The 24,316-nt window shown below is 36.1% G+C and overlaps 1 protein-coding gene across 38 annotated transcripts in view; it reads left to right on the top strand.

The window, feature by feature from the left end:
- PTPRD (protein tyrosine phosphatase receptor type D) overlaps positions 1–24,316 on the top strand; it is a 2,191,141-nt gene that overhangs the window by 2,060,034 nt on the left and 106,791 nt on the right. For 19 of the 38 annotated variants that reach the window (XM_077911920.1, XM_077911938.1, XM_077911933.1 and 16 more), the window contains 4 exons: positions 2,066–2,080; positions 6,920–7,032; positions 18,857–18,898; positions 19,402–19,499. In XM_077911920.1, the coding sequence (XP_077768046.1) occupies positions 2,066–2,080; positions 6,920–7,032; positions 18,857–18,898; positions 19,402–19,499 (268 nt within the window). The remainder of the gene's footprint in view (positions 1–2,065; positions 2,081–6,919; positions 7,033–18,856; positions 18,899–19,401; positions 19,500–24,316) is intronic. The other 19 variants (XM_077911940.1, XM_077911957.1, XM_077911941.1 and 16 more) reach the window with 5 other exon arrangements.

The following is a 24,316-nucleotide window of genomic DNA, read 5'->3' as shown; positions in this document are numbered from 1 at the left end:
AGCCATGGGACAGATGGGGCTAAAACACAGACTGCAGGTTTTTCAGCTCTTCCCCCAGTTCCAACATTAGCTGCTCTTTGTGGACTGTGCCTCCTTCGTCTACTCTTTTTGTATCAACTTTACCTATATTTCCAAGATGTCATCAAAGAAAGAAATATAGATCAGAATATTTTGAGATGCTGCGGAGGAATATGCTGCCGAACCTAGTTGCTCCAGACAATGCCACTTGATTCTGCCTGCTGGCCTTTGAGTAGATCCTTCCGTATACCTCTGACTCCCCAGCCTTCTTTTCTTGGCCTGGTTAACTCTAAAACATCCCTTAGAAGTAATCTAAGATGCCACCTCCTAAACAAGAAGCCTTCCTGGGTGTCCCCGTTTTGCCCTGTTCTACTAGTTCAGGTTGCCCTAGGGTTGTTCCCTTGTCTGTGCTCTCAGAGCACTTGTTGCTTATCTATGTCACAGAACCACCACATTACTGGGCTTGCCCCTTCCCCTGTCTTTCTTACCCCCACTAAACTGTATGTCAAGGACTCAAAGTCCTCAAACTCAGATACTTGCACTAAATATACCCCTGTATGTGGTGGGTCTGACATTTCTGTGGAAGAGGGAGTGAATCACACATTAACTATGCATTTGTTCAGCAGAATACTCAACCTTTTAATACACAAAACTGATAACTCATTAAGTAGTTCTCTTCCATCCAAAAAATAGATTCTCCTACAACTGATTCACTAAAGAGCTCCTTGATTAAAAATGAACAAGCTAGTGGTGCCTGGATGGCTCAGTTGGTTAAGCGTCCAACTCTTAATCTCAGCTCAAGTTTCTATCTCATGGTTGTGGGTTCAAGCCCTGTGTTGGGCTCCATGCTGGACATGGAGCCCATTTAAAAAAAAAAAAAAGATAAGCAAGTTAGAAACACATATGTTGGATTGTTAAAACCTGGGGCACTAGGTAAATCATTGTAAAATTAAGAATACAAAGAATTAGCCAGTGTGTTTGATATCATTTTCATTTTTCACTTTGTCTGCGTGTGTTTGTACAATTTAAATGTGGATTTTGTATTTTTGAAAGGAGATAGACTGGATTATCTTAAAGCTAAGATTCTTTAGCAACTTGGGTCTATATATTTCATTGGTATTAAGGCAGACTTACGGTCTCTATTTTGGATTTGAGAACTCACCAAATACTTTGCAATTCTCCTCACTATGGAGATTATTTAGATTAATTTTTTTTTTTAGGTAAAAGTTTTACTTTCTGCATAAAGAACATCGTTATCTAAACAATCCACATATTATCACATGAGCTAGATGTATTCACAGACAGCAGCACCTCTTTGACTTGAAAAATATGTCATGTCAATGGCTGGTAATAGAATACTTTCAGGATTAGCCCAGCAGTATAGATGGGTCATGGTCTGCAGATTTATAATGATGAGTATTACTTTTCCCAAAACTGAAAATGTATTTGATCTCTTATTGGAAAAATGATTTATGATAACCTTACTTGTCAAAAGGAGTTTAAAGAAATCACTTTTGCCACTTTATTACTTCATAGTGTATTATACCATTGTGCACATTTTTGTGCAGTTCAACACAATTTGCAGGTATTTTGTATCATTAAAGGAATAACATACCTCTTAACTGAAGATTTTGTTTTGGATGACCGAATTTCTTACCTGGAATTATGCTGTATTCCCATTAAGTACATAAGTAGTTTCTTCATAGCATGTATTGTAAGAATCATATTATATTTCTACCATTAAGCATTTTCTGGGATATGATTAATTGTGGCAATATTATGTAGATTGATGGATAAAAGTGAATGTGACATTAACACATGCACAAAAATGCTTTAGTTATTTATATATCCTCATGTCTTCCATTTAATTCATAATTAGAGGCCTTTAAAATTTTGATATACTGTCACTTCCTAATGTGTGTCAGTTGATGTGTCCCTGCCTGTGAGCAGTGTTTCTTAAATCTCGATTGTCATAGTTGCTCTTGTTACCATTAGCCAACTAACATTTAGCCTTTCTTTTTTCTTTTTTTGCTGCATTAAAATGGAGCAGTAAACCTGACAGGTGAGGCATAGAGAAACAAATCCCTTTAATGCTTAGTTATAGATACCAGTAGCCTTTGGAAGTATTGAGGGGGTGAGAGTGGAGGTTGTATATAAAAGGTATGGACTGGCAAGTGGAAGTTGGATAAAGCCTAGATATAGAAAATATTAAAATGATTGGGATTAAAATGATTCTGGAGGAAATAAATTAGTTTGTCTATATAAAAAGAAATAAATCATTCAAATTTATAAGGTAATGAAACCAGTCTGAGTTTTGTTTTAATGAGCATTTGTATGTGTTAATGTGTCTACAGAACAGAAATGTGAGGTGTCCCATAAGACATTTGTTTTGTTTTGTTTGTTTCTATGCAAGACCAATTTTTAAGTTTGATCTGAGGTTACCTTCTGATACAGGAACACTATAGGCACTTTCATATCCTGCAAATATTGGTGGCCATGCCTTTGTGAAAACTCTTACATAATTCCAAATTATTTTTCACATTTTCCAGACTCAAATAATAATAGCACCAGCAGTAGTCGTAGCAATAATAATAATAATAATAATAATAATAATAATAATGGTAAGACTACCTATGTATGTGATTATTGAATGACTGATCCAATCTAACTTTCTACCTTTCTAACTTTTATCTCTATCTATCTATCTACTTATCTATCTATCTATCTATCTATCATATCAGTATCAATAGATACACATTTCTGATAAAACTTAAACTAAGAAAAGGATCTCAGTGCTCATCTCAATTGCCTTCCTTCCCAAGCTATATTCCAGTAGTTCCCAATGCTTGTTCCCTGGACCAGCAGCAGAAGCATCAGCATCACCTAGAAACTTGAGAGAAATAAAAATTCTTGGACTCCCTACCCCAGACCTAGTGACTCAGAAACTCTGGGTGTGAGTGCAACAGTCTACAGCTTATTAAACCCTCCCAGGCGATTTGCATACTAAAGTTTGAGAACCATGGCTGTATTATTTTGCCTAAAATCACTTAACACTGGTCAGCAAGTTATATTACACTTTCACTCGTAAGAAAGTCAGTACTTCTATAGGGTGCTTTGTGTTTTTGTTTTGTTTTTTTTTTTTTTATATCACTAGTTGCCATTAATCTAAGTAGGTTTGTTTTTTGGTTTGTTTCATAGTCAAAACACAAAACACTTTGAACCCACTTAGTATACTCAGAGATTTACCTTCCCATTAATATCGTTCACATTTCATAACATCATCAGTGCCTTCTGGTTACATTAAGATGAAAGAGTTCGCTCTTTTTTTTCTCAGAACCACTAATTAAACACTTATTGAATATTCAAGATACTAAAAATGAGCTTATAATATTTTTAATTAAATGATGTTTTAATTTATGTATTATGGTTTAGAATTACCTAAGTCATATGTGGGTAACTTTGCCAATGCATACATCTAATGTATACATGGAAGGACTTAGAAATTTCCTTTAACATTTTATTCTTTACAAATATAAAAATAAATAAAACAATTCAACTTTTAAAGAATTACAACATTTAACCTAGATGTCATCTCCTAAGCATCTTCCTCTCTTACGTATGTGAAGAGAGTGAGAAGCATTATAGTTGACTTCCCCAAGAAGATACACACCAGTAATGGCAGAGTGGGGTTACATTCTTAAAGGCATCAGAATCATAAAGTGTTTGAACTGACTTCTTTGAATATTAATAGTAGGGATTTCAGATAAATATATCTGTCTTCCAAAAGCCTTGACCCATGTCTGAATCTCTTTATTCTAAGTAGATTCCCTCCCACTTTGTCCATAGATGAGAGCCAGCTGAGAATAAATGAAAATAAAAATCCTTTTAGGCCACAGAGTAGCATTTTTGTTATACATGATCCACATCCCAAACCACTACATGTTTTTATACTACTAGCAGTTTCTACCATATCTGAAATGTCATGTGACTTTGCATTGCCTTTTCACTCATTTAACTCCTGCACACAGTAGATATTTCTTTCTGCAGGAAATAAACTTACAATAGGGCTTTATAATCTTAATAGAAAAAATAAAATAGCAAGGCAAAATTCAAATCATTTTGGAGTCACTATTTGTTTTTTTCTTAATTGAAAATGAGAATAATGAGACCTCTGAAAACAAAGGAAAAATGTGACTAAGTATGTTCATGTTGGGCCTGATTTAAGTCATCATATGCCATTTAATACTGTATGGCAGTAAATTCTATTTTTGAAGCTCTTTAGCATTATTACCAATGATGACCAAACTCTGCATCCTGCAAACATTTCTTAGAAATCGTCTATGTTGGAAAACAACCACTTTGGCACATTTGTGTTTAAAAATAATGTGACAAAAGTGTGGGCAGCCAGAATTATCCATGTTGTGATCACCAGAACTAAACTGAGCAAAACAAAATTTAAACAGCTGGTTTTCTGAGATGGCTAGGATGTTTGGAGTCTGAGATCTTGGAGGTCATTTATTTAGAGAGGTAAAGTGGGGGAGAAGGTAGTAATTAAATGTCACCCCCCCTCACTTTATCACAAGTATAAATTTCAATTTTAGTCTCAAGTTCTGGGTTTTGAGATTCATCTGAGCAACAAGATGTGATGTTCCTAGCACTGTGAAGTGAGACCTGGCACTAGAGAAACAGAGTCAGTTGCTTTAAAGAGTATTCTTTTCTGTCCCTTTGTCTCTTCATCACTCAGCCTGGCCTCAGTGAAAAAGAAGATAAGGAGTATGTCCCACAGTACGTGCAGGAGTGACCTAGTTTCCTTGCCCAGATATTTCTACATCTGGTTCCATAGTCCTATAGGGATGACAGTGGAGCCACTTGGAGAAAGAATAAAAATCCAGGTTTGAATCATTAGGTCTGGCACATCAGTAAAGAAACATATCTGTGCCCATTCGTGTGGCAAAGAAAAACGAACCTAAGAAGGGCCACTAGGGTTCCCTGAAGTGAGACCAGGCATGTGTTTGTGACTGGGGGGACTGACCTGCTAGCAGTCAATGGCATTTCCTTAGGCCCTTTAGATTCTGTAGCTTTGGTGGTCAAATGAATCCCTGTGAGGAAAACACCCACAGCCTAATCATAGGGACGTTTTCTACTCTAAAACTGATCACCATGTCCTCCTTCACACGGTCTTCCTAGCCGCTCTTCCTCTTTCTTCTCATGTCTTTCTTGCCAGACCTTAGCTCAGCTTTTCCTTCCCTTCTCATTCTCCACTCCAGACAACTGGAACTGCTGGTTCCTTCAGCATGCCTCAGTTTCACTGCTCACCTGTGATAGGTAGTGTAGCCTCGCCATGCATTCTGTCCTCAGGCTATACCTGACACCTTTAGATAGAAACAGGAAATCCCGAGACAGGTTAATCCAAGGTTCTGAGAGAGGAGGGTGTCTAACAGGACTCACCCAAGAAAATTCATTCCATTGATGCCGTTTTGCTGAAGGCGTTGCACTTGAGCAAATCAAGTGTATTTTCCCTTTGCATCAATCTTCCCTTCATCCCCTGGTTAGTTTTATTTTATACAGATGAGCAGAGATGGAAAGAAAGGCTATTTAACAGGAGCCCTCTGGCTAACCATGGAATGACCCGGGTGGCACTGAATGAGATCCCATTGCCACAGCAACGCTAATGAGCTGTGCGACAGTCATATCAGAAAGAGAAGGGAGTATTCCTCAATACTGCTGTGCCCCTTTCTCCAAAGAAGAATGCCTTTGTTTTGAACAGGGGTGAGATGCTAGGATTATAACTGTAGCCTGGAGATTGTTGGAATCAGTATTTGAATAAATAAATACAGAATAAGACACTACTTGAAAAGATCTCCATTTCTTCAGTTTTTAATCTAGTTTAACCTTAAAGAAAACAGGTAACACCCTGTGTTTTGGGAGAGTTGAAAAACAATGGGTAAGAAATCTTATGGAAAAAAAATCCTGACATTTCTTGCATAGACATTTGTTAATATTTCATTATCACACCCTAAACAAAGGTATTTAATAAAAGTAGTAGATAGTAATTAAAACAAAGAGGAAATGAATTGTGAGAAGAATTACTTATAACAAGGAGGTTATATTAATGGTTATATTAATGGTTCCTATGCCCTGAATAATCATTGGAAGAGTGAGACTACCCAGTAGGTGAAATTACTTTTTCTCTGATCTTTCTGTGATTGACTTTCATTAATGAAATATTAGTCATAGTTTAACACCATAAACAGCCAACACTATTTTTTTTTAACTTGAAAGAGAAAAAGGATGTTGGTCTTTCATAGTGCTAATTCTCCTTCCAGGTGTTAGGCTAACTTGGAATCTTAGAACACACTTAATGTATGTCTGCCTGATGGGAAAATCCAATGCGGGTCCACTATGTAGCTATCAGTTATATAATCTTGGAAAGAGGAATGAAGGGGTATGGATTTTGCTCTTCAGCTTGAGGCTCAGTATTTTCAGAGGTTTTCTCCCTGGAAACCACATTCTTGGCTCCATTAGTATTGGCTATTAGGGGTACACTGCCCTGTTCCTCACAAATTGAACCAGTGGATAAAGGAGATTTGCTGAAGGAGGACTCAAGCATATCTCTCCAACCCCCCTTTAAAGCCTAAAGGCAGAGGCAAGGAAGAATTTAATTCTAGAGCTGAAGGAGGACTTTGAGATCATTTTCTTAAACAAAAATTTTAGACTTAAGGAAACAGTCTAGGGCAAGAAAAGAAAAGCAACCTGAACAAGATCACAAAGCTGGCCTGTCAAATGGTTTTAAAGCAGAAATTTGGGAGGAAGAGGGGGCTGCATGACTATCTGCTTTGTAAATGTTTTGATTGTTTTTATTTTCTTATTTTATTCTTACACCTTAATTTTCTCCCTATAGGAAGAGGGCAGAGTCTGATTCTAGAAAGAGCAGCATACCCAACAGTAAGGAAGTCCCTTCACACCATCCAACAGACCCAGTAGAACTGAGGCGCCTTAATTTTCAAACACCAGGTAAGAGGCAGGACTCATCTTGCCCATGATACAGTATTTATTGAATGTTTTTTGGCCAACTGATACTGCCTTAAGAGATAAATGCATCACTTTATTTAGAACAATTTTGTTTATCCTGCTTTTTTAATTGTAATATTATTGATATTCACCAAACGTAAGTCTTGAAAGGAAACAAAGTTCTTTTTGCAAATCTGAGGTGGGATAGTCATGAGAAAATGTGTAATTCGTCTTCATAGTTTGGAAAAACTATAATCTTGCAAGAATATCTACCATTTGGAGAGTTAACATAGCTCATTATTTTTATTGACACTTGTTTGGCAAGAATTCAGTTTCTCATCTTGTAAAGTGAATGACTGAATGGATGGATGGATGGATGGATGGATGGATGGATGGATGGACACTGCATCATTCATACCATTGGGAAAGAATAGATTTATTTTATATTTTCCTATTAATTTGTGTCTGTGTTACACTGAAGAAAGGGAGAGGATAAGAGGGAAAGAAAGTGAGACAAAGTGAGTTTCTTTTCAAATATAACCTATACTGCATGTCACCACAAATTTAGGTTTCTTATGGGGAGACACATAAAGTGATTGAGGATAGTAAAAATACACTTGTTTCCTAAAGAACATTAAGTGCTTCAACAGAGCAAACCTGTCGTTCCCACTGAGGGGCATTTTGTACAGTATTATTAATTCGAGGCCAGCTCTATTTTGCTTTCTTTCAAATAAATTCATTTATACAAAATGAATGGAAAATAATAAGTGGCAAGGAGATCTCAAAACATAAAACCAAGTGACACTGTTATAATACCTAATAATAATTAAGAAAGTAAAGAACTGATCTAAGAAGTAATTAAAATTTGGTTGTGTTATTGTTCTCCAGATTGTTGGCAAATGTGTCAGATGGATGTCCTCACTCACAGTAGGACACACCACAAGTTTATTAAAGTACACATTTGCAATGAATCACTTTGAATTGAAAATACAACTTATTGTATTTGGCATATTTTCTCTTTTATGTGTAGGTGTATCACAGTAACTAGTAACAATTCAGTTGAAAGAAGCACCTGGAATTTTCAAAGTAGCTATACAAAAATATATATCTTTGCTTTTAAAAAGCAAAGATATACCTCCAACAGCATAAAGGTAGAAGAAAATGTTCATGTAGCCAAAAATCTCTTGTATGTATTTTTTAAAGGGCTGATAAGTATAGACTACTCACATGTGATGATGACTGAACAAACTTACGCAGTCCTCTGGGATCATTGTAGTCTCTCAGATGCTCCCTGTTGAGTCTCTATCTAGTACTCCATTAAGGCAACTAGAGATGAATTGAATTACTGTAGTAAACCTTTTCGGTTCACTTTCTGAAATACTACTGTGCTGACTTTTTTAAGCTACAGGCAATTTCTTAATAATGGACCCGGGAATTCATGTACTTTTTAACTTGGCCAAACCAGTGCAGAGAGGACCTAAAAGCCAGAGATAATGTGCTACAGGATTTCTTTATAAGAGTAGCATGTTGTGGAAGTAGAGTAAATGATTGTTACTCAGTACCTTGCTGCTCGGCCCTGCCCTCATCTCCTCCTGCTTTTATGTGAAGTGTGATCTATACTGGAAACAACCTTAGTCTTCTAGCAGTGACAGAAGCATAGTATATGGTGAGTGGAAGGTCGGAGACAGTCCCAGAAGAAAAGAACCAGTAGGAATACTATCCCTCATCTACTCCAGCACCAACAAAGAATGTTTCCAAGCATAAATAGGAAGTATGAATGGGAGCTGTGTAGAAAGGATTGTTAGCAGAGTGCTGGCAACTACAAACAAGGGAATAGAAGTGACTTCAGCCAAGAGATCTCTGTCTATAAGTACTTCTCACTTTTATAGGCAATTTTGCAAATATGGTCAAATCAATTTTGCAAATATGGTCAAATCAAATCTAATTTCCCAGTGTATGTGGGAATATTAGATCTATTTATGGAGAGAGCCCTTTACATTTCCTAGAAGTCCATGGAAAGGATAATGAATGTTGCCATTGAAGGGACATTGCTTATCTCATCAATAGCTTTACAAAATTAAAATGGAGGCCTAAGTTTATAGATAGTATCGTCTAAGTAAGGTTAGACTCATTACATCAAATGAGTAATGGAAGAAAGTGGGCCAAATGAATAAAGAGGAAGAAAGGAGATTTAATAAAGAAAGACTAGAATAGGAAAAATTGTCCTAAGATCCTAGCACATCTGCTCACTGGGGAAGCACTGTGTTGTGCCTTTTAGCTCAGGTAAGCAATCTGCTTGAGTTTGATTTGTTGAAACAGTCTATTTGCCTCCCAAGCTCAGTGATGTGACCGGCTGTCCTGAAAATTTCATCAGTTTACAAAGAAAATAGACTCAGGTGTTAATGTGAAATTCATAAAAATGTGACCATTTGCTTCAGCCAGTATAGATTCTCAGCAATGGCTACAAATTGCCTTAATTACTTGCCAATAGGATGAGAGCAGAAGGTAGGGTTTCTAACCAAATAACTTTTTGTGCTTTTTCCTCTCCTCTTGTTCACAAATAATCAAGGGCTTTCCTGGATAATGCCATAAAATGACCCTTTAGTAGGTGTTGCGCAGTAAATGATATGATGTTCCTAAATTTTTGGATTTTAAACCTTTCAGTGTCTACAATGTGCTTTTGTATACCTCATACCTTTGGAAGTATAATCGTTTATCCACAAATATAAAATATGACATTCTTATTAATGGTATGCATAAGGAGGGAATTAACCATCCACATCTTCACTCCAAACAAATGACTTTCAATGAAATAAAAAATCTCTGATTCATATATCAGCCCCTAGCACCTGAACTTGTTCATGAAATCAAATTCACTTCCACTTCTGATGGATCTGTTGGGGGAGATAAAAATGCCAAACAAACATTTCCATTTGAAATTCAGTAGGTATTTCAGAAGGTAAAGGAAGCACAGCATTTAGTTCACTAATTCTATTAAATCTACTTTTCTTTAAAAAAACTCATGAATGAAAATCTATTTACTTTTACTTTTTAAGTATTTATTCTTGTTGAAGAACCTAGAATATAAGGAGGCAGACATTTTTCCCTCAGTCCTACCCCATACCCCAAATGTATTGAAAATGCATTCCAAGTTTCATACATATACAGTATCTTGAAAGTTTAAATACTTCGAAGAAATATACCCTTCACTCTGGTACCACAGATATACTTATCGCTGGGTCAGGAAAGGGAAATCAGATTTCTGTCCACTGTCTCTCCAGTAAGACACAAAGTAAATGCAGAGAAACCAGTTGTCTTCAGTAAAACCATCTTTGCAAGGTGTGGGATGTGAAAAAAACACTGCTTTAGCACATTTTATAAATTTTGGATGACAACCTTGTCACTGTATTTGTGAAACACTGCATTCAAGCAGCTGAACAGGATGAGGAAGACGAGCATCTTCCCAAGAACAGGTGGTGCCTCTGCTTATGTGTATTTCCATGAATGTGTTTTTAGCCAGGATACTGTCGGAGTCGGCAGTATTCAACTAAGTTGTATTTAGAACCTAAACTACTAAGCCTATTAAAAAAATATAGTTGGCAATAATTAGTCAACAGTTATTGGTATTGTGAAACATGCAATTCAAATGCCATTGTTTGTATCACCCATGACCTACAGAATTAGTGTACTAAGTATATAAGAAGGTATCATTTAGTTAGTAAGGTAGACTTATCACCTCAAATAGAAAATGAAATAAAACGAGAAAAGGAGAGAAGAGATATTGTAAAAGAATATGCTAGATTTATTAACTGCTAATCAAGTTTTGCAAGTCTTTAAGTTCTGCAGAGGAAGAGAAAAATAATCACTTATTAAAAGATGATTTTAAAATAAACCTCTATTGGGGCACCTGGGTGGCTCAGTCAGTTAAGCATCTGCATTCAGTTCAGGTCTTGATCCCAGGATCCAGGGATCTGGTTCCTCATTTAGCTCCCTGCTCAGTAGGGAGTCTGCTCCTCCTTCTCCCTCCACCCCTCCCCTGGCTTGTGCTCTCTCTCACCCACACTCTTTCTCAAATGAATAAATAAAATCTTTTTTTTTAAGATTTTATTTATTCATTCATGAGAGACATAGAGGGAGAGAGAGAGAGGCAGAGACATAGACAGAGGGAGAAGCAGGCTCCTCACAGGGAACCCGACATGGGACTCGATCTTGGGTCTCCAGGATCAGGCCCTTGGCCGAAGGCAGCGCTAAACCGCTGAGCTACCGGGGCTGCCCAAATAAAATCTTTTTTAAAAATTAAAAAAATAAAAGAAACCTCTATTAATCTTCATGTATCTTTGTAGGCAGGAGTAGCTGGGTATGCATTAAGATGAGTTGATAGGTGAGTTACATGTTAAACATAAGTGAAATGTATCCATTACCCTAGGTTTGGAGGAAAGTTCTTTTTTTGTCTAAAAAATTTCCAAGTCTTCTTATAACCCGTACCTCAAATAATTATTTTTCTTAATTACAAAAGCAAGACATGTTTATTGGGGGGAATTGTGTAAAATAGAAAATAAGCATGTTAACAATTGTTGTACATGGGTTGTGGCTACACAGGTGTTCATTTTAGTAAATATTTTATATGTTTGAAAATATTCATAGATTGGAAAAGGTGAAAAAAGCACTTTTAGAAAAGAAAAGGCAGGGGATCCCTGGGTGGCTCAGTGGTTAAGCACCTGCCTTCGGCCCAGAGCATAGTCCTGGAGTCCCAGGATCGAGTCCCAGGTCGGGCTCCCTGCATGGAGCCTGCTTGTGTCTCTCCCTATGTCTCTGCCTCTCTCTCTCATGAATAAATAAAAAAATTAAAAATCTTTAAAAAAAAAGAAAAGAAGAGGCATATTTAAAATACAAGTAAAAGATTTCCTGTAACTACTCCAAATTTACCCTTCAGGAATAGTTACCATATACAGCCCCATGCCTATCCTTTTCAGATTTTTTTTTCATATGTATATTACAGTTCTTCAATTGATAAAAACATGTAGTAGGGATATAGACAGACAAACAGGTGCATATACATAAAATTTCCTGTTTTAACATTTAACTACATAAACATAGACCTTTTCCCAAGTTAGCGTTTAGGCTTTATCTCCTTCTTAGCAGCCAGTGGTATTGATGTTATTCTTTTCTATGGACAACACAAAATGTATTGACTCATTCGTTATTAATGGAGGCTATTTTCCATATTTTACTCTTGCAAATAATACTGCAGTGAACAGTACTGAGCTCACATTTTTTCACATCTTTGTTGCTACCTTCAGATGTTAGACACCTGGAAATGCAAGTACAAGGTCCTAGGGTAGGCACATTTGCCATTTTGATAGAGATTACCAATTACAGATTTTTTTTTTTTTGAAATACTGTAAAAAGCTTTTACTTACAGTGTGGCAGCCTCTCTGAGCCTTGGCCTCTAGCATTGGATAGAATGACTAAAATAAATATAGTATCATCAAAAGATGATATATAAGAAAACCAAAGAAGCTACTGATGTGTGTTCATATATCTATCTTATCCCAACAAAGCAAACTTAGAATTTCAGCATCTCAGAGAAATAAACTTGCTTTCTAGTACAAAGGTGTAAGGAAACACGTAGCTAATAGCATCATATAGTAATCCAGTCACCACCTTTCTCTGTGCCTACAAAATTCTTCCTCTCTGCGGCCTTTTGGTTGCCTCGTCAATTACCACCAGAAATGTTATTTTTTTCCTGTGAAATTCTTTCTTCTAGTATTTGCCCCTCCATCTCACATCCCTCTCTCTGCCCACCCCCACCAAACACACACACACACACACACACACACACACACACCTTCAAACAAAAACAACAAAAAATTCTAGGATTTGTACTTGCACCTTTTAAGAAAAGAAATTTAAAAATTGATGATCAGATGTTACAACATAAAAGCCTCATTTTCATTCTGAGGATGACCTTAATATGTTTTGCCCTAAAGCATACATGGATGCTAGGTGATTGATGGGCTGTGGGAAACAGTAACAAACTGGCAAAAACTTGTCTAATCAGAAATAGCAGTATCAGCAGCAGAAATGTCTGCACAGCAGCTGAATGGGCTTTAAAAGCTTTTGAGGCATCTCTTCTGATCCATTAGTGCTATTAATTGGATCAATGCTAACAAAATCCATTTTTTATATATACTTATCTTCACCTTTTATACTGTAAGAAACTTACATATATGATCTTGCTTAGGAACACCATCTGTGTTCTTTATATTTAAAAAATCTTGGCTCATTGAATAGAAATAGTAAATCTCTGATATAAAGAAACATGGTTTGTTCAAATTCTGTATTCTGAGAAATCCTCCGTAAAAATGAGTCTTATTTATGCTCTCCAGTGCTTACCTGAAAATGTGAAAGATTGGAACATCTTCCCTTAATGATGATCCTGGTCATGGATTAAGTCAAATTGTCATTATTGTTCTGCCAAGTACCAATTAGATCTTATAAATCAATGTTCTCTTTTGCCTTTAATTCATTATTCATTTGTGAAACAAATTTAAATATTTCACTCAGGGTATTCTAAATAGTGCATAAATTATATTAAAATCTGACCAATAGTTTATAAGCTAAGTTTCTCTCTGTGGCTGTTAACTTAGTTAAATATATTTTTATCAGAGCAACATCATTGATTTGATGAACAAATTATTTTCTCCCTGCTCCATGACCACAAATTGTTCTCTAGACTTTATCTCGCCTTTGTTTGGAAAGGAGAACCATGAAGAGAGTATTGTTGAATCATCACACATATATCCTAACAGAAAAAAATCATCTCGTAAATGTTCTACCACTATTAGTGACCTCAGCAGCTCTACTTAGCAAAATAATTATAAAGTGGTTATTGGCATTAAATGCAAGATGTTAACATTGCCAAAATAAAGCAAGTATTTGATAGACATTTCTCTGTAGATATTTGAAGATAATGTCAATTAGATTACTTAGTAAAAAAAGAACAATATTCAGAAGGCAAAAACATTGTAAATTGCAGATTTTTAAAAAATCTGCCAAATAAAAAAAAAAAAAAAAAAAAAAAAATCTGCCAAATACTACTACAGTTTTTAACATTTTGAATGTATACCTTTAGTGTATCTTTAGTTACGTGTTCATGTAAACTCACAAAATGTTGACATGAGGTGACTGGTATGTATAGGAGCGCCTCTTCCCCCGTCCCCACCACTGAACAGGCTTGCCTTCAAATGAAGCTACTATTAACACTTAGTTTTCTCTAACTGAGGATGGTTTATGAGGATGGTTTATGATGGTTTACTCTGAGCATAATAGCTCATCACATCTGTGTGTCAGAGCATAATACCCCAGACATTTTCACAGGCCCATACTTATGTACATGGCACCACTCTTCTCGAGCATTCAATGGTGTAAGAGGCAGTATGGCATAATGAAAAGTGGCCCAAATAAGAAGTGACAAGTTCTGGGATCAAATCCCCCATGTAGCCTTAGTTTTACTAATAGTGATGACCTTGATCCAGTCCTTTTCCCCTCTGGGCCTTTTTATCCTGATTGATAAAATTAATATGGAAAGGGAGAGGAAACAAATGAACTTGCAGAGGGTATGTATGAGAGATGTATACATTGTCACTGCTCCCCCCCAGACAACACTTGATGTCTAGTCTGTTTACTTGTGGATACAAGCATGCTGTCACTCTCCACCTGCTTGGATTTTAATTTACCAACAGAAGGAACATTTTGCTCTTTTAAAAAAGATGCCGCAATTTTGTTAGCCATATGTGGCCTGCAAAGTTCTTTTCTTTGACTCCCACTGTATTTCAACAAAATTTTGAGGCAGCAGTGAAAACTGAGGAAATGTCACATCATACTCTGGGTTTGCAGTTTCTACTAAAATCGTGACTTAAGTCTGATTCTGCAGTTCCACCTGGAAGATATCTCCTAAAGCTGAATAGCATGGCCCGTATAGAAGGTCTCCATAATCTACTGCAGCCCCAAACATGACCCTGACATTGAGAATGAATATCAGTTGCCATTCATCTCATGCTTACTTTTATTTTTAATATAATAGAGATTTTTTTTCTTGAGCTTCCTTGAAAATAGGGAAATGAAAGCCAGCCATAGAAGCCTGCCTGCTGCAAGGGAATGAGTATGAGCATGTCTGTTTGTGAAAGCCTTCACCATGCCCTGCCTGGTGTCTGTAATCATTTACCTTACCCACCTGCCTCTCTCAGCCCCTGAAGACTTTGCACCCTGGTTGAGAAGACCATAATCGCCATTCCAGAATTAAAACAGTAGAAAGATGCCAAAACCACTTAAGATTTTATTTACTAGGGAGGCCTAGGTGGCTCAGCTGTTTAGCAACTGCCTTCGGCCCAGGGCGTAATTCTGGAGTCCCAGGATCGAGTCCCACATCAGGCTCCCTGCATGGAGTCTGCTTCTCCCTCTGCCTCTGTCTCTGCCTCTCTCTTTGTGTCTCTCATGAATAAATAAAATCTTTTAAAAATATATTTTATTTACTAGATGGACTAATGTACAAAGTCATTTAACTCTTCTGGGCTTCAGAATCGTCCTGTATAAAACGGAAAGGCTGGACTAAGTAATCTCTAAGGCACCTCTCAGTTTAAATGCCTTTTAATTCTTAAAAGGAAGCTCTCGTGACATTACTATCATAAATATGTACCTACTAAAAGTAGCCATCATGGTTTTTCCTCCAACTTAACTGAGGCAGAGTTCAGTGACTATACCCATCCATTTTTCATGTTGACAGTATATATTGTAGATATCATAGCTTCAAAACAAAAGCACTGTTCAGATTCAACGTGTGTCTTTAAAATGCACTTATGGTGTCCATTTGTAGCTTTCAACTGATAAGGTCATGACCCTGGCAAGTCCTCATCAGCTGTGAGCTGCAATTCAAGTTCTTTGATACTGATAATAGCTAAAGTGCTAAAGCTCACTAAATGGAGAATCAAAGCAGATTCAAGGTATTACTAAAAGAAAGCTGAGTGCGTTCTCATAAATCCTGATATAATTCTTGAATGGAAACAAATAAATGAGTTACAGGCCCCTCATCATAATTTCTGCTGGACTGACAGCCATTGCAAAGAAACTTTAAAAATATCAATGCCCGGTTCATACCCCCAGGACTCTAATTAACTGGTCTGGTGTGCAGCCAGGAAAAAAAAAAAGAGTGTTAAGGCACCTCAAATGATGCTAATGTAAAAACACTTGTCTAATAAAAATATTTGTATACTGTGAGCAATAGCCAGATTGCCCAGCCAAAATTGACAGTGATGTCAATTTCATAGTTTCCTTAGTGTCTACTTTTCCATTCAGAATCTAACATGCTTGATGATATCACATAAAATTGTTTCCAGGTTGGACAATGGAGAAGTTTGGGGAGAACTATTTAACAGTATTTTTTAGTAGCTCTTTGGTGATTATTTCCTGGTATGAGCTAGAGTTTCATGTTAGAGGAGTTTTATCCCAGATTTATTAAGTAGCATAACTTTTATGATGATGTTTGTTTCAAATTTGTGACATCGTACTTTTGCGCTAGCCAAAGAAAATAGTACCGAACTTAAATAATTCAAAAAGTTGATCATTCAACTGCATAGACTTTCTAGTTTATAGACAGTAAATTCTTCCTCCAGCTCGAAGAAAAGGTACAATAATGTTTAGAACCCTTACATGAGAACTGTGTCCAAGAGAGCCTTCTCTGTTCCCTATGTTTAGAAGTCCTATCTACCAGAAGTAGAAATGAGAGTTATAAAGAAGAAGGTGACTCCAGAAGTTACCTAGCTCAGCAGTTTTATTTTACAGATGAAAAATTGAGATTCTTGATAACAAGTGATTTGTCCTTATTAGTAGATGGCAAAACCAGAAGGAGAACTCCTATCCATATTCTAGTCTAGAATTCCTTCTCCTGTACCATCAGAATCCCACAAGTTCTCCTCCTCTGGAAACATCCATTCTGCCATTTTTACTTGTGCTAGAATTGTGATGCAACATGATACATATTGATTTGTCTAAAATAAGGATTCTTGAATGCTATGTTATCTTTGCATGTGATATATACATCCTGATTTAGAAGGTAATAAGTCAGTACAGGTTTACTTGGATCTCTGTATAATTAGCTTCCAAAGTAAATATGTTGATCACATCTTTGGTTGATTATTATGGTCTTGTACTGCTGTTATACTAATATTTTTCCCATCTCCAACTGGCTTTACTTTTTGCAGCTTTGAGCAGTAATTCAGTCCCCTACGCCTCCCTGATTGGCTCTGTGTCCTCCCTCTCTAGCCAAACCACCACTCAGTCCATATATGATAATAACTCTCTCCCACGATTCGCTCGAAAAGGTCTAAACATCTTTGTCTCTTTATTTTCTCTGTTAAAGCACTGTAATGGATGTCCACATCATTCCATTTCCATTACCAGATAAGCCTTGAGTCTCTTGTGCCTTTGCATCTTCATTCTTGCCATTGGGGATGCCTCATCTGGATAAGATCCCTTTAATTGTTAGACCACTGTCACCCACCTACTCCCTCTACAGAATGTAAATTAGTTCGATCCTACGATCTGTATGAAAAGTTTCAGAAATGGGCTTCAACATTTTTTGGTCCAAATACATAATTATATCTGCAACAAAGAGGCACTACTTCTAAGCCAACTCATTTTTATGAGATCTTCCATCAAGATTTTAGTTGCCTGGAAGCTATAAACACTAAGACACCACTTATCATAGCACTGTGCTAAATAATTGTCTGGAAGAAGCAAAATAGTTTTTTACTTAACTTACCAGAACCATTGTTAAGTTGGCATTTGAGATCATGGAACTTACTGTGTGGCTTTCAATAAATTGCACAATTTCTAAAATGTCCACAAAGTAAGCACATGTCGAGTTGACTTGATGGTCACCATTGCAGAGCCTAATACCTTCCAGAGAGTCCCAGGACAGCAGAATGTAAATAAGACTTCCAGTTTGAGCTCCTCCCCCATTCTTTTTCAGCTTCAGAAGCTTCCCTGGGGGGCATGCTAGTTCAAGTTTTTCTAGCCAGCTGGAATTTGTATACATAAGACTTGAGTCATCGATGCTCTCTCATGATACTCTTAAAAAATTAATCACAAAGAAATAAAATGTAAATCACATGAAAAATGAGAAGACATTGGAAAGATACAGGAATTATCAAAATTAGTGGTGGATTATTTTTAACAGAATCTGTTAAATTAATATCACTTCAGCTGGCCGACTGAACTAAGACGTGCTGTCCCTGTCACTGCTTTCTTTCTTTTTCCATCTTCTTTCCCTCCTTATCCCTTCACCATCTGCTCACTCTCCTGCTTTCATTTCCCATTTGTGGACAAAGATGTTTACACCTGAAGTAGATTGTAGGTTCGCTAGGGGTTGAATAACGGGGATCTGGGGCAAATACTACAAAGCTGTTAGCATGGCCATTTCTATATATCCAGGTGAAAGCTACAACCCCAACCTCTACAATCTGCTACTAGTGGAAACATTTTTGAAACTCAATAAGGTGTCTAATTTTGTCATCAGTGATGATCATTTATGAACTGTGGTGCATGTCATTCTTTGTGTCCATGTTTGCATGTGAATGTCAGTCGCCTCCAGGTTTGTGAAATATTAAAGCGATCTTAATCAAGTCACACAATGTCTAGTGAATCCTGTAAAAATGTGCAGCATTTTTATCAGTCCTTTAAAAAAAGAAGTATATCAGACTATCCATTTCATTTTTTTTTAACAAATCCGTTCTATTTTATTTTATTTACATCATCATTTCCTTTGCAGGTTCAGATGATTCCGGTTACCCTGGTAACCTTCATTCTTCAAGTTAGTTTTCCTTGATTATGCATAAGTCACTTTATGTTTCCTATCAAGCTACTACTCTTTCCCTTTTAGGCCTTCCTCAGTGTCTGTTTTCTTAGTTCACTTTACACCATTTAATTCCACACAATTTCCATTTCACACAGTGCAGGAGAAGGAGTTTGAAATGACATAACAGTCATTACTCAAAGCAGAAGTTGACATCAAGCCTGACTCAGTTTTCTCCGCTAGCTAACTGCATTGATTTGTAGCACAATAACGCTTTCTTTCACACTAGGAGTGTTAGTTTGGGGATTATGCTTGGTGACTTTTCATTTGGCTACAAAATTCATCCTTCCAGAGCATGTCCTGCTTTGAGTAACCAAACTATCTGCCTGCTTCCTCACATTAAACATCTTTACTACTCACATATTTTCAGGCCATTTCTAACTATAGTATTCTCTATATTTTGGAATAGTCACCATCGTTTTCATTTGTTTTCAAGTGTGTTTCTTCTTTCCTTTTAATAGGTATGGCTAGCCATCCTCCAATTCCTATCTTGGAGCTTGCAGATCACATTGAAAGGTTGAAAGCAAATGACAACTTGAAGTTTTCCCAGGAATATGAGGTATTTCAGTGCATTTGTACTTGAAAGTAATTTGAAGAGTTATCCTCCTTTTAAGACCATATTCTTAAAAACAAACTTCATTGGTGTTTTTTCTTTTAAATATGACTCCAAATTGGATATAAAAATTGATAGCAAATAGGCAACTAAAAAGTTTCTATACAATCAGTATAGTAGTTGCAGTTTTAGGATGTGTTGAATATATTATATTCAGTGTTACTTAATGAGGTTGATTTTTTTCTTTTCTGGTTTTATGTTCATAGGATATATTGAATTGATGAGCTTTCGTATACTAGATGGGTGCTAAATACACTAATTCATGGGCAGAAACCCCCCTGAAAGAGAGAGGACAGAGAACAAATTGATTTCTCTGCATCCTTCGTTTCCTTGACCCGAAAACCCTTTGATTATGTACACAGACATGTATATGTGCATGATTTTACCCTTCAGTCTTACAATAATGCTAGAGTTAATATTAAGATAGTAATATGTTCCTAGAAAGTTGCCTATTTTTGAAGCAATGATAAACTGAATAGTATCTTAAGTTCTGTGTGAATTCTTGATGAAAGTAAATGAATATATTTGTATATTTGTGTGTATTTGAATATTGTAGTATTTATCAAGCAGGAAGTTTTAAAATGGGATATTTCTGGTATTCCCCAGCAATAGGAATTCATACTGAAACCAAGTCATGAATTGACAACTAAATCATCATTATTCTTTTAGACCAAGTTTGACTTAGCATAAGATTAAAAGGTACAACTAGAGTCTTGTTGTTGTGCCAAACAACAAAAGGTTATTGGGTGCCTGAGAAGCCCAAATACTGTTGCAAAGAGTTGCTATTGATTTACTTAACAGAGAATCTTAAAACACATCCCTGTTACCCCTCTTGTTTCTGTTGTATCAATTTTTTTTTCCTGGAGTTTTTATTTAAATTCCAGTTAGTTAACATACAGTGTAATAATTGGTTTCAGGTATAGAACTTAGTGACTCATCACTTATACACAATACCCAGCGCTCATGATAACCTGTTGTATCAACTTTAAATGAGGCTGTTGGACTAGATGATCTCTCAGTTTCTACCAGTTCTAACATTCTTAAAGGATTCTTTTTTAAGATTATTTATTTATTTGAGAGAGAGAGAGAAAGAGACCACGAGTGCACCAGGGCATGTGCACAAGTGGGGGAGGTGCAGCAGGAGAAAATCTTCAGGAAGACCCCCTGCTGAGCAGGAGCCCATCACGAGGCTCCATCTCAGGACCCATGAGATCATGGCTTCAGCCGAAGCCAAGCGTTGGATGCTTAACCCACTGAGCTACCCAGGTGCCCCCAGTTCTAATATTCTACCTTTTCAGTGAGAACCTTAAGAGGATCTCAATCTCAGGTGGCTAGATGGAGATCAAATTATGTGAAGATGCTCCACAAAAGAGAATCTCGAGCAATGGGGCCTGTGGCAGTCTGAATATGTGCATGGACTTTCTGACGTCTTCAAATCGTCAATTTTTCATTATTTTAAATTACTATGCTGGCTAAGTAAAATGTATTGATAGCCCCATGACCTCTACCCTTGAGAGCCAGAGAGCCTTTTGATTCAATTTGAATATACAGCATCTTTGTCAATCAAATATTCCATAGAATTTTAAAGGAGATTTTATTTTTCTGATTGGCTATGCCATGCTTTTCTTCATTTAGAGGAACAGTTGTAATTTTAGGAAACTCACATTGGATTGTGAATTGTGTTATTTTCTCAAATGGTCTGCTTCTTGTTCATTCTTTGTTCTTCTTCTTGGTTATAATGGCTATTTTTAAATTATGCAGTATTTTTAAAAAACAGTTTCTGCAGGTTCTAGTTTGGGGCTTGAGGCTGAAAATTGAATTTTAACAAAGAAAACAATGCAGATGATAAATGCTACCTGGGGCAACATTAAAAACTCCTAGAAATCTTTTACCTTTCCAACCTGCTCTTTATTGTTAATCATGATTCTTCTTATTCTTTTGCTATGTGGTATTTTCTTCATGGCCCCATTTTAATACTTGATTTGAGATTATGAATGATATAATGAGTCACAAAAAATCAAAAATTGATAGCTCAACCTATAAGTCAGTAATTCACTCTCTGTCAGTATAGCTTTAAGCCATTGATGATATTTGCATCACTCAAGAAATCCATTATATACATGAACTACAATAACCAGCCTTCTTTAAAAAGGAATTTCTCTGGAAATATTATATGTAAAGATACTGTAATGATACTCATTTAGCCTTTAGATCAGAAGTACTCCTTAAAAGTAGTTATGAACTGCATGCTGCCAATGTTCCCATTAAAAACTCCCCCAGTAGCCATTGACATGATAGCTCACACTGACTTTTCACCATTTATCATGACGATGGTCTGTGATTAAAGCTCCCTGGGCATGAATTGACTCTACTGTGCCTTAACAGCCATGAAGGAGATATTTAAGTGTTTTATTCATCTGTGATAATAGGATAAAGACCTCTATGTAATATTTTAGGCCACAGAGCAACACTTTGAAAAACAATTTTATTTTACTTGTTACCTTCCACATAAATTTAAATAGGTTTTTTTTTACTAGTTTTTAGTGAAGAAAATGGAAGAAAGGCAAAGCACATTACCTTCAAACATCTAATTATTTTGGCATAATCACTGTGAATTAATGATTACTCAGACTTCTCAAGAGGCATGAAACTAAATTTGTTACTTTAAGACTAAAGCAAAGGTTAAAGAAGTGGAGGCTGTTTGCACGGATTCTGAGGTCAGAATAGGAAGAAGTAGATTTAGATTGCCCAGCATTATTACGTCATGTGAGAACTTCTTTTATCGTAAAGAAAATTTGGCTTAAACACTGGACTTAATGACAGTTGGAAGAAGGAACCCGAGAAATTAGTAGCAAGAGCAACTGCACCTTGAAAATATTTATAAGTATTTCTGGTTTTCATTCTGATATGGGACTGTAAAATTTTGCTAGAATTTAAGTAGCTAGAAGTTGAGGATGACATCCAAAATGCAAGGATTAAAGTTCTTCTAAAAGTTGGTATTTGTTACAGCCTTTGCATTAGCTAGTGAATCTATGGGCTAATTAAAAATATTATGTATATGTCTTACCAAATGAAGTCTTAGCTAATGCCTATGAATCTTTTGGAAGCCTAATTAAAACTTGAACTCCTGGTCCCAACAACAGACATACTGATTCAGTAGGTTAGCCATGATAACCAGTAATGTCTGTTTTGCTTATTTTTCCCCAGTTTCCTTGAAATATTATTGACAGTTAACATTGTTATTAGCTTGTGGTATACAACATAATAATTTGATAGATGTGCATATATTACATAATGATTACCACAATTAGTTTAGTTAACATCTATCCCCTTACATAATTACAAACTTTTCTTATAGGAACTTTTAAGATCTACCTTCTTAAGCAACTTTAAAATATAAAATATTGTTAATAATCATCATGTTGTACATTACATTCCTAAGACTTATTTATCTTATAACCAGAAGTTTGTACCTTTTAACAACCTTTACCCTTTTACTGCTACCGTCTGTTCCACCCCAACCTCTGGCACCACTAATCTGTTCTCTATCTCTGTAAGTTTGTTTTTTTAAGGTTCCACATATAAGTGAGATCATACAGTGCTTATCTTTCTCTGTCTAGCTTATTTCATTTAATGTATTGCCTTCAAGGTCCACCCATGTTGTCACAAATGGCAATATTTCCTTTTTTATGAATTAATAATATCATATTTTATATATTTTCTTGATCCATTAATCCATCAATGGACACCTAAGTTGTTTCCATGTCTTGGCTATTGTAAATAATGCTGCAGTGGATATGGGGATACAGATACCTCTTCAATTTACATTCTCATCAACAGTGCATGAGGGTTTTCTTTTCTCCACATCCTTGCCAACATTTATTTTTTGCCTTTTTGATGTCAGTCATTCTAAGAGGTGTGAGGGGATACTTCATTGTACTTCGCATTTCCCTGATAATTAGTTATGTTGAGCACCTTTTCATTTACCTGTTGGCGATGTGTATGTCTTCTATGGAAAAATGTTCATTCAGATCCTTTGTCTATTTTTAATTGGCTTGGATTTTTTTTAATTTAGTTTTGCTTTTGTTTTTTGCTATTTTATGAGTTCTTTGTACATTTTGGGTAGTGGATTCTTATTAGATATATAATTTGTAAATATTTTCTCCCAGGTAATGTCCATTTTAATAGAACAGTTCAGGTGATTTTGATGCAGGTGCTCTGAAGACCTTAATTTAAGAAACATCATTGGTGTAGGGTTGTATATTACAGAGCATCATCCTCCAGTCCTCATTTCACCATCCCCTGAGATGGCAAATAAACCAATGTATAAGATTCATTTGACACGCATCACAGTCAGCATTATCATTATCAGTATCATATACATAAATCCTATTTAGTAGACTGATTGTAAGTAACTATAGCTCCTACAGTTTGCCTAAGGGGGGAAAAAGAGAAATTTGCTTTACTTATTATGAATTATCTATTATAAATGTATTTATTATGAATTATCTATCTATTATAGAGCCAAATGCTAACAATATAGGTATGCTTCAGGAACTGTTGTCTGGATTTCCTGACATCCTCTTTGAAATTGTCAACTTTGTGTTTTTATCTGGACCAATTTCATTCTCCCTTTATATAGGCCAAATTATTTTGTTTATCCCACCCACATATAGAAAATGTGGCCTTTGAATACATTTCCAATAACAGAGCATCCCTCTGAAGAAAAGACCAAATTTTTCTTTTCAGTCAAATTCCAAATG

The sequence above is a fragment of the Canis aureus genome, chromosome 10 (assembly GCF_053574225.1).
Source record: "Canis aureus isolate CA01 chromosome 10, VMU_Caureus_v.1.0, whole genome shotgun sequence".
Lineage (NCBI taxonomy): Eukaryota > Metazoa > Chordata > Mammalia > Carnivora > Canidae > Canis > Canis aureus.
This window is presented reverse-complemented; position numbering and strand designations above follow the sequence as displayed.